The 14,824-nt window shown below is 43.1% G+C and overlaps 1 protein-coding gene across 1 annotated transcript in view; it reads right to left on the bottom strand.

Annotated features, from left to right (window-relative positions):
* SUMF1 (sulfatase modifying factor 1) overlaps positions 1-14,824 on the bottom strand; it is an 83,791-nt gene that overhangs the window by 8,319 nt on the left and 60,648 nt on the right. Inside the window, exon 8 of the mRNA XM_056846804.1 lies at positions 4,112-4,171. Within this exon, the coding sequence (XP_056702782.1) occupies positions 4,112-4,171 (60 nt within the window). The remainder of the gene's footprint in view (positions 1-4,111; positions 4,172-14,824) is intronic.

Raw genomic sequence — 14,824 nt, forward strand, 5'->3', positions numbered from 1 at the left:
GCAATTAGCACATTTCTACATCAAAGGGTAAAAGTGGATGGCTTGTGTCAGTCATGAAAGCAGTAGAACTAGGCCAACCAAAAACAGGGTAAGGGTTTCTACATACTTGGGAGATTTTTTCCCAGTGCAGAAAAATATGACCACCTAAATCAACCCAAAAGGGGGAGGCAACACCCTGATGAAGTTGGAGGCGTAAGTCAACAGAAGCGGAGGGAATGACAAAGACAGACAACATCCAGGTGTCAGGAGACTCAAAGACTCATCATATGCATATTTTTGGTAGACCAAGAGGGCCACAATGTAAAGGGGGTTGGTGGGAAAATCCCCTTTCAAGAATTTGCTCTCTTTGCAGTTCTTTATGACCCAACCTTTGTTTCTTAACTCATTATTTTGTGACACAGATTTATACCCATGAACACCTAAGCTTTAATCTGCGAGGGGGGGGGGAGGTGCATCACTTTTACTCGAATGAAGCTAAAACAATACAAATTGCCCCAAACCAAGTTTCAAGAAAGTAACAAATCAAGGAGCATCCTCAAGCCTGTGAACCTGCCCACCATCTTCTGAAATTCTAACATCATCTATAGACTTATTAAACATAACCATCTCATTGTTTAGATATAGTTTCTGATAGGTTAGCCACATCTGAGTTCTGGGACTGGACAGATTCTGTACTTATCTGTGTTTTCTGATCCTGATACCAAAGGCAACTTTTTACATCTTTTTTTGTAAAAAAAAGAAACATAAGCTATCTTTAGTAGAGTCTAAAATGGGTCATATTACTCATCTGTAAAGAAAATCATTATCCTATTGTTAATTTAATGAAATCTGCTAATTAATGTGTGACATTGATTTCACCCCAAAATAAAGTCAGTCCATAACTTGTGAACTCACTGTAGGAAATTAAATTTTCTTACACAGAGTAATTTAGCAGATGAAAGAACTTAAGCATGTAACAAATAGTATCTCCCACCAACCCATAAAGAAAAAAAGCTATAATATTATTTTAAAATAGAATAAATGGGGGACAATTTTTTGCCTGAGCAGGGAATTTTACCTGAATTTTGCATTGTATTACATTGGGAAAAAGCCAATTACCCTTAAAGGGTCATAACACTGGGATCTGGATTTCAAAGCAGTTATTAATTGCTAATGATGTGTTTTTCTTTTTTAAAGAAGACATTCCAATGCCCGTCACAACATCTCAGTGATTTTTAAAGATTTTATGCAAGATCAATATGGGTATTTATGTTTTGCTTTCCCCACCCAACCTGTTCAACAGGACTCAAAGCATGCTTACATCATTAAATTACATTATCATTACATCATTAAAACTAGCTAAAATACAGGTGCGCTGACCTGGATAGCTCAGGCTAGCCTGATCTCGTCGGATCTCAGAAGCTAGGCAGGGTCGGCCCTGGCAAGTTTTTGGATGGGAGACCTCCAAGGAATACCAGGGTCATGACATGGAGGCAGGCAATGGCAAACCACCTCTGAACCTCTCTTGCCTTGAAAACCCCACAGGGTCACCATAAGTCAGCTTGATATGACGAGGGGGGGGGGGGAACCAGGTGCCTTTTCTCTAGAATCACTACAAGCCATACTCTAGTTCAGCCCTAACAGAAATGAAGCTTCATAGAGATTACTAGAGATGCTAGAATCCTGAAATGATAGTGTCGTGGTTCAGAAAGCTTTCATTCTTGCCTACTATAGCTTTCCAACAGCCTAGAAAGCGTGCCTTAAAAAAAATTGAAAGAAGAGCTTTGACTGGGTCATCCTTCTGGTTAAAACAGAAATCCAGGTTTTAAACATCCAGGCTTTAGATGTGAGGTACTGGGAGGTCAATAAAGGTTTCTCTTTAGCTGCACAGCTCCTGTAATACACACACTTTTGTCACTTATGTAGCTGTTCTGTCTTGATTTTATTTTTAAAAAATTGGGGTTGGCTGGTGCCTCAATGGGAACTCATTTCTTATAAAGTCTCAGACTCCCAGGATGGCACCAGGCCTGCCTACCAGTGAGAAAAAAATCATTAGGGAATGGAAAGGAAGTGACTCAGCATCCAGCTGGAAACCACAGCGATAACTTACGTGTCTTCTGGATAGGCAGTCACAGCCTCGCAGTTCCCCTTATTTCTAAGCTCTGTCATCCTAGCGGCTGCAGCAACAAACAGCCTCATAATTAGTCATTTAAAAAAAATTTAAGCCACAGAAGGTCCTCTTGGGTTTCCTCAAGGGTGGAAATGCTGTGGGTGCACATAACACAGCTCCCTCCTTCGCCAGTGGTGCGTTTTCATGTCAGTCACTCCACTACTAGACTCTAGACTGCTGAGCTTATCTTTCATTTGTTTGTTTGTTTGTTTGTTATTTCAACTTCTATCCCTCTCTTTTCAGCCAGGGCTGGGCTCAGAGTGGATTACGGAGGGGTATAGCACCCCCTTAAATAGATAAAACCTTAAAAACCTTAAAAAACATTTAAAAAGCCCTATAAAACAATCATACCAAACAGAAATGTCTTAAGCTATCTGGCGCCTCTGAGGTGTAACACAAAGCTACATCCAGGCGAGCAGATGGATAAGATCCCAAGTTGGAATATGGGGGGGGGGGGGAATATAATAGCAGTGGAGATTAGGGGAGGCCAGCTGGCCTCAACCATAGGCCTGGTGGAATAGCTCTGTTTTACAGGCCCTGCGGAACTCTCCAAGATCCTGCAGGGCCCTGGTCTCACTAGAGAGGCTATTCCACCAGGGAGGGGCCAGGGCAAAGAAAGCCCTGGCCCAGGTTGAGGCCGGCCAGACATTTCTCAGGCTGGGGACCACCAAAAGGTTGGTATTAGATGAACAAAGAGTCCTCTGAGGAACATACCAAGAGAGGCGGTCCCGCAGATACGAAGGTCCCACCGATTCTGGCAGATTTGCCAGTCATTCCCTGAGGAGGGTGGGGCAAAAGATCTACTCAGTTTTGTTTGTATATTGGCCATTGGTCAGATCAGGAAACTTTGCTTTAAGAAATCTGATCAGCGCAACAGGTATGTTAAGCATACACAAAAAGATGTACAACTTATCGGGCATCAGTTTGTTTTTCCCCTTTTTGCTTCTGCTTCCCTGTGGCACTGATTTATCAATCCGTCCTCTCTCTAACCATTTTATCCACCTTGGTAATGACAAAAGTTAGCATCAACAAACTAGCCATTGCTTTAGTTGCTCTTGTACAGGTACCAATAGTTTCTCCCTTTGATTTAGGAAAACACTTTAGAACAGGAGTTCATAAACAATGTTATAAAATGCCACCAGTTGTGAGTAAAGGGAGAGTGTCGAGTTCCTTCCTTTCATGGTATATAAAAGTGGGACAGCTAAATTACCATCTTGCTAAAATTAGAGACAAATGATATTTTATTTCAGCACATGTTGATGGGAACTTAATTTACCAGCCCATTGTTTCATCAAGTACATTTCAATGTGTCCGTCCAAAAATGTTTCTGAAATTACTGACATCAGATGCACGCTATGAAATAAGCTACATATAGCTTTATTTCACTCCTGCCAATTACTTGGTACGCAGACAAACAGCTATGCAAACTTTCCATCAGGCTTGGACCCTGCTCCAGCTAAGAGGACCCTGCTCCAGGATCATAAGAACATTAAAAAGGCCATGCTGGATCAGACCAAGGTCCATCAAGTCCAGCACGCTGTTCACCCAGTGGCCAACCAGATGCCTCTAGGAAGCCCACAAACAAGACAATTGCAGCAGCATTGTCCTGCCTGTGTTCCAAAGAACCTAATATAATAGGCATGCTCCTCTGATCCTGGAGAGAATAGGTATGCATCATGACTAGTCCCCTCCCCTCTTAAAGCCTTCCAAGTTGGCAGCCATCACCGCATCCTGGGGCAGGGAGTTCCACAATTTAACTATGCATTGTGTGAAGAAATATTTCCTTTTAATCAATCAATTTCTATTCTCAAAGAGACCTCTCAAATTATCATTTACGTTTTCAGTTTTTACTAATTTTGGTAAACCACTTTGAGAGGACCCATGTATAAATAAAGTATAAACACATCCTAGCTTCAGACTGATTAGTGCCTCAGAGATTACAGGGAGGCCTTTTCACATTACCTTGTGGCACATGTAAGATCCACCTTTCTTCACTCTGTCAGTTCCTGTTGGGGGTCCTTTCTGTGGATGGAAGAACACAGATTATTTTTTTTGTTTTATTCAATTTGTACCCTGCCCTCCCCTGGCAAAGCCGGGATCAGCACTAAAGGTTTACAACATACTATAATCCAGCAATCAACATAATACAGTCAATAATAATAAAATCACTTGAAGTTAAATATAAAATCCCTTCAATTAAATTCTGGGAGTTTGTTCCTTCTTTCCGTAAAAGGTTGGCATCCATAATGTTGTCCGGATTGATACAATGCAGAAACAATCATGTGGGGAAAGTAACAGGAATTAGTGATGGAAAAGTAAGAGAACTACAATCCTCAAACTGCAGCCGATTTCTAAACTAGAGGGTGGGGGGGAAAGCCCTTTAAAATAATTACATTGTGGGAGACTGGAAGACAGTCCAGTGTAATTGCTCAGCTTCAGTGCAGCAGTGAATACCAGCTTCTAATTGCTGCTTTCTTCCATCAAAACTGTAGGGTGCTATTTTGGTTGCGCTAAAGAAGTGTATAATGTACTGCTAAGAGCTTGGTGACAAGAACAAAATTGTGATGATGCATTGAAAAATGTACTGAAATCAGTAGAATGGTGTCCACTTTTGGGTTTTGGTCTCTAGGCTGGAGATTCAAAATGTTATGCTGACGAAAAGCCATGTCACCCCTGAGGGGATTTATTTGGTGCTGAAACCCAATCTAATTTTGGATTTGGTGACAGGCATGTCTCCATAATGATGCGCTGACAGCAGAATGCTGCCTGGGGAGCAAAGCAAAACATAGATCTCACATTCCTCCAAGTTCACACCTAATAAAATAGGCTCAACTACCCTCATTAGACACAGAGGCTATGGAGCAATTTCATAACATCTGAAATACTTGAAATGTACATAGTAGGTATTTAGAAAGCCCTTGATATTCACTGGAAAAAACAGCTGTTTAGGAACAATTGTGCAGCTACTAGATATTTCCAGATGTGTATACACACGCAGTGGCCAGAGGAGCATTTTATACGGGGAGGAAGAGATGAGCCTAACTAGGTGGAAATCTAGGACTGGAGCAACCCAGCATTCTTCTTTGAAACAGCAACACTGGTGGGTTGTGATTCGTCTTAGGACCATGGCACAAGGGAGGGGGGTGGTTCCCACAGAGCTACTATTTGCTCCTCCAAGAGAGCAACATACAGGCAACAGATGAAACTTCCTCTTCCCCACAGCAAGGTCTCAAGTCAAATCAGGACCTCACAGCGTTGCTGTTCACAAAGGAAAAACACTCGGGAGACCCAGGCTTGCGGGTCCCAGCATCACATCAAATCAGGCCCAGCTAGTATCTGAAAACATATTTTGGACTCCCCAGTTGAGCAGCATGTAACACTGAACGCCCGTTTTGTTAATGAATGCGACTGGTTCAATCATCACAGTCAGGTCCTCAGCTTAATCTATGCATAAACACAGAAATTGTTGCCAATTTTTTTTTTTGCCTGTTGTTCGCTACTGTGGTCTTAAAGTTTTCTGTTGCCCACCACCTTGAAGCCTTGTATTAGCCAAATAGCAGGGCCCAAATGCTTTCATCAATGAAGAAGTAAATGAAGAGTCTTCCACATGGCCAGGACAAGGTAACAGAAAACCCGGCGTTTCCAGAAATGCAGACGAGCATCCAAATGTAGACTGCTTTTAAAGCAGACAGAAAATTGCTTTTATGTGGCTTCATTAATCATTTAGCTTTCATCCAGTAAATTGGAAAGGGGAAAAAACATTGCAGGGCCTCTCACACCCTCAACTGCTCTCTTGGGGTTGACCATTAGTGGGTGTCCCAGGAAGAAATCTTCAACACAGTTTCTAATGGACGAGACGCTTCAATCCTGAAAGTGCAACCCCGAGAAAAGCACCTTTTCTTTTATACTGACTATTTGCCTAGTGCAAACTCTGCAGGTCTTTGAGCGGCAGTTTAATAAGGATTCCTGGTCAAGCAGTAGTAGTTTAGTAAACTTCAGTGGTTTAAAAAAACCCAGTACGGAGTTTCATTAGAGAATTCAGGCAAAATTATTCTTCCTTGTGGCCATTGCCACATCTTTGGACGGTAAACTTCATAAATTAATACAATTTTATCCCAACCGTATTCCAAGGAGCTCAGGGTAGCACACAAGTTTCCCTCCTCCTCCTCCATTTAATCTTCACAACCACCAATCCCCTTAAGTATACTAGGTTGAGAGCAACTGGCCCAAAGTCACTCAGTGAACTACATGTCTACATGGGAACGAACCTTGATTTCCCCAGTGCTAGTCAAGTACTTTAACCACTTATATAGTGGATGGAGAAGTCCTTTTTTGTGTGTGTCACCTGAATCTATTGGCAATCAATATCCTTGGATGACCCCATATTCTAGAGTTATCAAAAATAAAGAGGGGGACGCTCTTCTTCCACCCCATGCATACTTTGATGAAGCTCTGCATTTCCCACCTCCGTGTATTTTTTCTTGTAAATTAAAAAGCCCCAAACACTTTAGCCTTGCCTCATAGAGAGGATGCTTCAAGCTCTTGAACATTTGCGTTACCCCTTTCCACTGCATGTCTTCCAACTCTATGATATAGATTTTTGAAATGGAATGTACACAATATTCCAAATGTGACTACACCAAAGATTTGTACAAAGTCACTGTAATACTGACCATTGTATTCTTTAACTGTGAGTATATCCATGCCCAGGAAAGAAATGGTAGAATATACATAGCCCTGGGTGGTGGAGGAAAGTTCTTAGAGCTCTCTAGAGAAGCCATACATGTGTGGCCATTCATCTATCTTTTAATCGACAACCACAAATATGATCCAACAAGAGTGTGAGGTTCAGACAGAAGAGCTTCTGGTGTTGCATGTAGTTCTCAAGCTCTGTAGCTTAACCTTACACACATAACCTTGGCATTTCCATTATAAGGTGCCATAGACAAAAGTCCCTCAATTATGCCCATGAAAGGTATCAGCCCATTTTCTTGAACTGCCCACAAGTTGAACAGGAACCTTGTGCCTATACAGTATAAAAACAAAACAAAAATTCAGAATTTAATATGTATCTTCACCATATTCCAATAACAGAAATGCCAGTCTCTTAATGAAGAAGTCACGCATAAATTGTATTCCAGTTCTACAAAAGGTTTTCCTTGGCGGCTACATAACTAGTGTTCCAGCTTATAAAAACGATAGCCTTCATTATTTAATCACAGGTTCAATTAGCTGGATTTTTTTTCCTATTAAGCCCCTCTGATTAATCATGCAAGTACAGTTCATGGTAAAACGACAGGTTTTGGCTAAAAAGGATGGATTAAACTGAAATGCAGATTGAAAAGCGGGATTAGTACACAGAGCGACATTATTGGATCACTTGAGCTATAACTTCCCAGGACACCCACTGTATTACACAACATTATCCCCTTAATGGAATCCCTTTCAAATATAAATATTATTTCATTACTGAATTCTCTAGGAAGCAGAAAAGCTGCACAATGGAATAATTTCTTTTACTTGCCAGTCTTTTCCACCCTAGCACTGCTCTTGTTACTTTTTCTCATCTGACAACTATTTCTGCCATATTTTATAAGCAGACCTTCATGATCTACCCTAATGAAGAGTTAAAATCCTGGGGTCATATTCTGGATTCTAAGTGGCTAACAGTTAACAAAATACTTCAAACACAAAGATCATTGTGTAGATGCAAACAACAGAATGAAAAAGGGTGAGTTGGATCTTAACTATTGCTTGCTGAAGGGGCAGCTCTTGTTTGACATGGACAAGTTTTGGAAGCCATCCATTAAACTCCAATTTGCCATGATGGCTGAATGTGGGCACCCGGTCAAACTGGACTCTAAACTTCCATACAAACCAGGATTAAACTGTGGTCTAGAATCCCACTTTGTGGGGAAGAGGCAAACTCCAGTTTGTCAAGGTGCCTGCATTTGGACACCATGGCAAACTGGAGATTAGATGAATGTTTTCAAAACTGGAAGGCTTTCTGTCAGACTTGACACATGAGACAAGGGGAAGAGACATGCCCAAGCATGGGAACAAGTCAGGTTCATGAGTGTTGTGAACCAACTTCCAATTGTGAGGTCTGAATGCAGCCATAGATGGCAGTCATATTTCAAGAAAAGCTTCACTGTGTATTTGATTTAAAGGGAGGGCTATTACTTTTTTGTATTTGTCCTGTGAGTCCTCCAAATGCCTCCTGTATATACCTAGGATTTATCACGCAAAAAGCCATTTTATATCCTCCAGACACTCAAGCATATACTGTGATGATGAGGAACCATAATGTGCAAGGAAAGGATCAGAGTTTTAGTTCTATGTCTACGAACTATTGTCATAAATGAGAACATAATTTATAAGATACGGTTTTGTCGCTTAGTTTCACATGAACAAACATGAAGCTGCCTTGAACTGAATCAGACCATCTGTCCATTAAGGCCTGTATTGTCTACTCAGACTGGCAGCGGCTCTCCAGGGTCTGAGGCAGAGGTCTTTCGTATCACCTACCACCTGGTCATTTCAAATGTAGATGCCAGGGTTGAACCTGGCACTACTACTCAATGAAAATGGATATTTAGGTTTAGAGCCAAAGACAGAATGCACTACTGAAAAGCACTTCCATCAGCATTACAGAAGTATTCAGCCTCCTTCCTTTTCCAGCTCACTGAGCTCCTGAAAAATGGTTCTCTATTCCCTAGGAGCAGTAATTTGAAGAGATCAGTCTGCTGCAATGGTTGGGGGGCATAAAAATTCCTTTCTGATGATGCAAGCACCATAGTCTGGATTCAACCCTTACTCTGTTTTAAGCTATTTAAGGCCTGACCCAGATGTCCCAGGCTAGCCTGATCTTGTTAGATCTCAGAAACTAAGCGGGGTCAACCCTGGTCAGTATTGGGATGGGAAACCACCAAGGAAGTCCAGGGTTGCTATGCAGAAGCAGGCAATGGCAAACTACTTCTGAACATCTCTAGCCTCGAAAACCCTATGGGCTTGCCATAACTTGGCTGTCACTTGACTGCACTTTCCACCACCAGCAGCTATTCAAGTGTGAAAACATCTTTGTTGTACCCTGACAAATCCATTAAAAATTAGCTATGCGTGTATGAGGCATATCTCCTGCTATTCTAACTCGTTTTGACTTGATGTCCACTCTTATTTATATTTATTTAATACATTGTAGCCTGCCCTTCCTTCCTTCTCGCAACAATGCTATGAGGCAGCTTTGGCTGAGAGGGGACAACTGGCCAAAGGCCACCCAGTGAGTTTCATCTCGGTCAGGGGCTTCAACCTGGCCATCCCCAACTCTAGTCCATCCACTGCACCGCTGTCACTCATGCCACAATTAACAGTGACTTTAAAGCCACGCAGTAGATTACAAGCATTTTAAAGGGAGGGTTCAGAGAAGCAATTTTTATACCGTGTAACATCTGTGTGCTTTGTCGTCAATGTGCAGTGGTATCCACAAGGAAGTGCACTGCCTAAAAGGGAACCTGAGTGAAATTTGCTGGCGTAGAGTCGATTGCCACTATCATCTGTTGTTGTTTTTTTTGCAAAGCTTTCCCTAAAATATTAATGACAAGAGTCCTTATTGGTGTTTCTCATACGTGGCTGCCAGTTATGAATCTGTCAAAAAGGGCAAGAGTCCAGTAGCACCTTAAAGACTAACAAAAAAAGTTATGAATCTGTTACTGTATACATTCCAGTGGATTATCATGTGCTAAACACAGTGAACTGTAACGGATCCAGTCAGCCATCCCATTTAATCCACACCTCTAAACAGAGGTGGATTAAACAGCAGCCCGTCCTGTCAATGGCTTCTTGTAACGTGACCACAATTGAGCAGCTTTTCCACCAGATCCCTGGAATCTTTCATACAGCACCAGTGCCTTCAGTCACACCAGCAAACACAGTTATTACGCTGTATACACTGTCACAATGCCAGTTGCATGAAAATAGAATTTTGCTGTTTTTTTCCCACCAGATCCGTACATAAACCTGAATGCCAGATGGGCTTCGTATATCAGTTTCTCATAACTGAACTTGTAAATAAACAAGCTCCTTGTAAAAATAAGAAACACATTCCACCAACAGAAAGTCTGACCGAGTCTTTTAGATAAACACAACTTTAAAAGGATGGGCCTTGCTTTTAAAAAATAAATGGTCATGATGAATTAACCAAGACACACACAGGGAGCTGCTGAAACCAAATGAAAAGTTGAATAGGAAGGGTATGAAGCACTGAGCCAAACATGCAACAGCCTCCCAAGAAAAGGGACTGAAGTAACCAATCCAGTTTGCTCCCCCCACCCATGAATGAATTAGAACAGAAAATCTGTCATCTTTTATAGCCAGGCCTCTTTGTTGCTTTGTGATATTTGGATTCCGTTCTAGCCTGTGGGCTCTCGACAGCTTTAAGTATATATTTTTTTAAAATACATAACACAGCAGAATAAAATGTACAAAAAGGATGGGCAGAATTCCAGCCGAGACTCATATTCCCCAGCAAAACTCCCGGGAACTAAAGGCCAGCCCAAATGGGAAGTACTCTTACTGCTTCTGGAAGATCCCTCAGACTTCTCCTGAGATAAGCAACCTCCACAAACACAGAGCGACAATTAAAAACATCTCTGTAATACCCTCATCAAATCCTCCTGGAATTGGTGTTTAGAGGGTCATCTACCTCCGTTTTAGCAATCATCAACAGAACATAGGAACAAAGCAGTCACTGTTTACACACACCCCCCAAACTTTTAAAGTATCATGTAACAAAAACCAGTGTAGCTGAAGAGATGTCACATTAAAGCAAAGACCAAAGATAAAACTGCTTGGCTAAAAAGCAATCGACTTGCCAAAAATAATCAATTTGCCGTTGCTTTTTCTAGGTCGGTGCTGTCTGCTCTGACTGGCAGCACTTCTCCAGGACATACCACTGAGCAATGGCCCTTCCCCCAAAGCACAGGCACAGTATGCTCGATAGAGGCAACAAGACAGATAATTCTGGGCCCCAATCCGGTACAGACCTGAAAGGGCCAGTGAGAAGGCAGCTGTAGTGATCACTATGAGAAGTCATCATAACATGGATCGCAGGATCAGCAGTTGAATAATAGAATCATCGAGTTGGAAGGGACCACCAGGGTCATCTAGTCCAACACCCTGCACAATGCAGGAAATACCCAACTACCTCCGCCTACACCCCTAGTGACCCCCATTCCATGCCCAGAAGATGGCCAGAAAAGCCCTCCAAGATCCCTAGCCAATCTGGCCTGGAGAGAAATCACTTCCTGACCCCAAAGTGGCAATCAGCACTTCCCTGGGCATGTAAGAAAGGGCCATGAGAACCAAGTACTGAGGCAACCCTTCCAGCCCTCCCTCTCTTGATCTGCCTGTGTTCGCAGAATCAGCATTGCTGACAGATGGCCATCTAGCCTCTGCTTAGAAACTTCCAAAGAAGGAGAGCCCACCACCTCCCGAGGAAGCCTGTTCCACCGAGGAACTGGCCTAACTGTCAGAAAGTTCTTCCTAATGTTTAGCCGAAAACCCTTTTGATTTAATTTCAGCCCACTGGTTCTGGTCCGACCTTCTGGAAACAACTCCACAGTAGGGACAGACAGAACAGAACAGACCGCCAATTTAAAAAGCAGCTGCAGAGGATTTGCCCCCCAAATTTATTTATTGACATCATTTATAGTCGGCCTTTCACCACCTCAAGGCAGTTAATACAATACTATCAACAGGATATGATATCCAATAAACAGTGCATTTGATTCCTCTCCTTCTCACCTGAAGATAAATCCTAGCTAAGTTTCCTATACTATTTATTTGTTCTTGAAAGTAAATTGGAAGTTTTGTATAATTTTTTTTAATACAAGGGAAGGTGGTATATGGTAACAAGGATTCATCAGGAGGAACCACTTAGGGCTGCCCAATGTCTGGGTATAACAGCTAGTAGGGACTGTGCCAGGAGTTGCGTTCCTTCCATTCACAAGAGGAAAAGTCTGCCTGCATTACCGAAGTGGGAAGAGGGGACTGGTATAAGGACACCAGCCTAGATTGTCTTGCGATAGACAGGGGTTGTACACAGCCAGTTTTTCCGCTCAACCTCAGTGAACTCACCTCTGTACTACTACCCCCAACCTTTGTCCAGGCAGGTCTCATAATCCCCACATGCAGATCCCATAATCCCCACATGAGAGCCAGTGTGGTATAGTGGTTAACAGCACTGGTTTGGAGCGGTGGACTCTGATCTGAAGAACAGGGTTTGATTCCCCACTCTTCCACATGAGTGGCGGACGCTGATCTGGTGAACTGGATTGGTTTCCCCACTCCTACACATGAAGCCAGCTGGGTGACCTTGGGCTAGTCACACTCTCTCAGCCCCACCTACCTCACAGGGTGTCTTGTGGGACTGGGAGGGGGAAATGATTGTAAGCCTGTTTGATTCTTCCTTAAGTGGTAGAGAAAGTCAGCATATGAAAACCAACTCTTCTTCTTCTACTGATTCAGACCCTGAATCAGTATTGTTTACTCAGTCTGGCAGTGGCTCTCCAGGGTCTCTGGTAGAGGTCTTTCACATAATCTACTGCCTGATCCTTTCAACTGGAGATGCCAGAGAATTAACCTGGGACCCTCTGCGTGCAAAGCAGATGCTCTACCACTGAGCCATAGCATAGTCTTGTTGGTTCAAAAGGGAGTCCCTTGTTCCCTTTTTCACCAGCTGAAAAGTTGGCTGGATCCAATCCTGTGTGTCTATGTTCAAACTAGGCCATCTGTGAGAACCTAAAGGTCCATCAAGAAATCATGGTACCCAGCTTGGGGGTGGGTGCAGAGCAGCACCTTTAGGGTTGCCAGCTCCGGGTTGGGAAATACCCGGAGATTTGGGGGGTGGAGCCTGAGGAGGATTGGGTTTGGGGAGGGGAGGGACTTCAATGACATTGAGTTCAATTGCCAAAGCGGCCATTTTCTCCAGGGGAACTGATCTCTGTCACCTGGAGATCAGTTGTAATAGCGGGAGATCTCCAGCCACCACTTGGAGGATGGCAACCCTAACCACCTTCCTGTCTTTCTCCTATGCCCAACTTAGCCAGACAGCATGGAGAAACAACACAGAACAACTTCAAAACACAATGTATTTTCTAAAAGAAGCACTAACCACAGCAGAAAACATATGACCTTCGAAGCTGGCTGGCTGGCTGCCTTTTTTCCCCAGGTGGGGACATTGTCTGTGGAAATAGAGAAGGAAAGAGGCAGAAGCCCAAAGCTAAATGCTGGACCATTAAGTCCCAGGAAGAGATGCCCATCATTGATCCACTGGGTATATTTAGTGCATAAGTGGGACAGGCTGCTGTCTTTGTTGGGGATCACAGAGCTGCTTCTACCTGCCCTCACCCCTTCCCTCAGATATCATAACACCTTGCTCCTCTCTTCTTAATCCCCTCCATTCAGAACCTCGACCCAGGAGGAGAAAGCGAGGGAAGTCTTTAGGCCAAAAGGTGGGAAGGTGAACTACCAACCCTTCCATCATCCAAAAGAAATCACTAAGAAATCAGCTCATAAGAAGCTCTGAGAAATTCTAGGCAAAACAGTCCACGTTACAGCGTAATTAAAATGTTGAACAAGCACTTGTTCAAACACTCAAACAGTCCCCATCTGCTAACACTTATGAAGTGCACCGAGACACCGATGTGTAATTTTTGCATGTACACATAAGAACATAAGAAAGGCCCTACTGGATCAGACCAAGGCCCATCAAGTCCAGCAGTCTGTTCACCCAGTGGCCAACCAGGTGCCTCTAGGAAGCCCACAAACAAGACGACTGCAGCAGCATTATCCTGCCTGGTTTCCACAGCACCCAATATAATAGGCATGCACCTCTGATACTAGAGAGAATAGGTGTGCAGCATGACTAGTATCCATTTTAACTAATAGCCATGAATACCCCTTTCCTCCATGAATATGTCTACTCCCTCTTAAAGGGCTCCGACCCCCTGTGATGCCACAGATCAAAATTAGCCTCTGGGTGCTGAGAGACACAGTTTTGTCCCGCAACTAGGCATTGACATTGCTAGGTTAAGCCACGGAGCTCATTTATTGCCCTCACGCTTGGCTGCTTCTCTGCAAGGAGATAAGATACAGTTGACAAAACAGGAGCTAGGCAGCAGCTTCCTCCTTTCTCCCCCCACACATGCTGCACGCACAAATGGTAACATGAACCACTCCATCTGCAAGGACAGCCTAGGAGATGGGTAGGAGAGGGGGTAAGGAACAGGGCAATAAAATGGGGGGGGGACCTTCAACAGTGGGAAAGATTTCTCAATCTCCACAGAATTTCTGAAGATACAATTTCCCAGGTATATATTCCCTGGTCTACGCAGCAGTAGGCCAGCAACAACGATTTTTTTTAAAGAAGTGCAAACAATAAAAATCCAACTTCTTCAACTCAAATAAGACATCATCCAAACTCCAAAACCGAACACATTTTTTAAAAAGCCCCCTGGTTACGATTATAGCAATGTTGTTCTTGCGCTACTTGGAGCCTTTGTCTTAGCTGCTCCAGAAGAATAGTGTTTTGGAGGCCTGAAGATCAAGCACTTAACAAAACAAGTACTGGCTGTGCTTTGAGTCAATGGAGAATTAAATATCCCCAGACTAAAGTGA

Source organism: Euleptes europaea, chromosome 1 (assembly GCF_029931775.1).
Source record: "Euleptes europaea isolate rEulEur1 chromosome 1, rEulEur1.hap1, whole genome shotgun sequence".
In the NCBI taxonomy this organism is placed as follows: Eukaryota; Metazoa; Chordata; class Lepidosauria; order Squamata; family Sphaerodactylidae; genus Euleptes; species Euleptes europaea.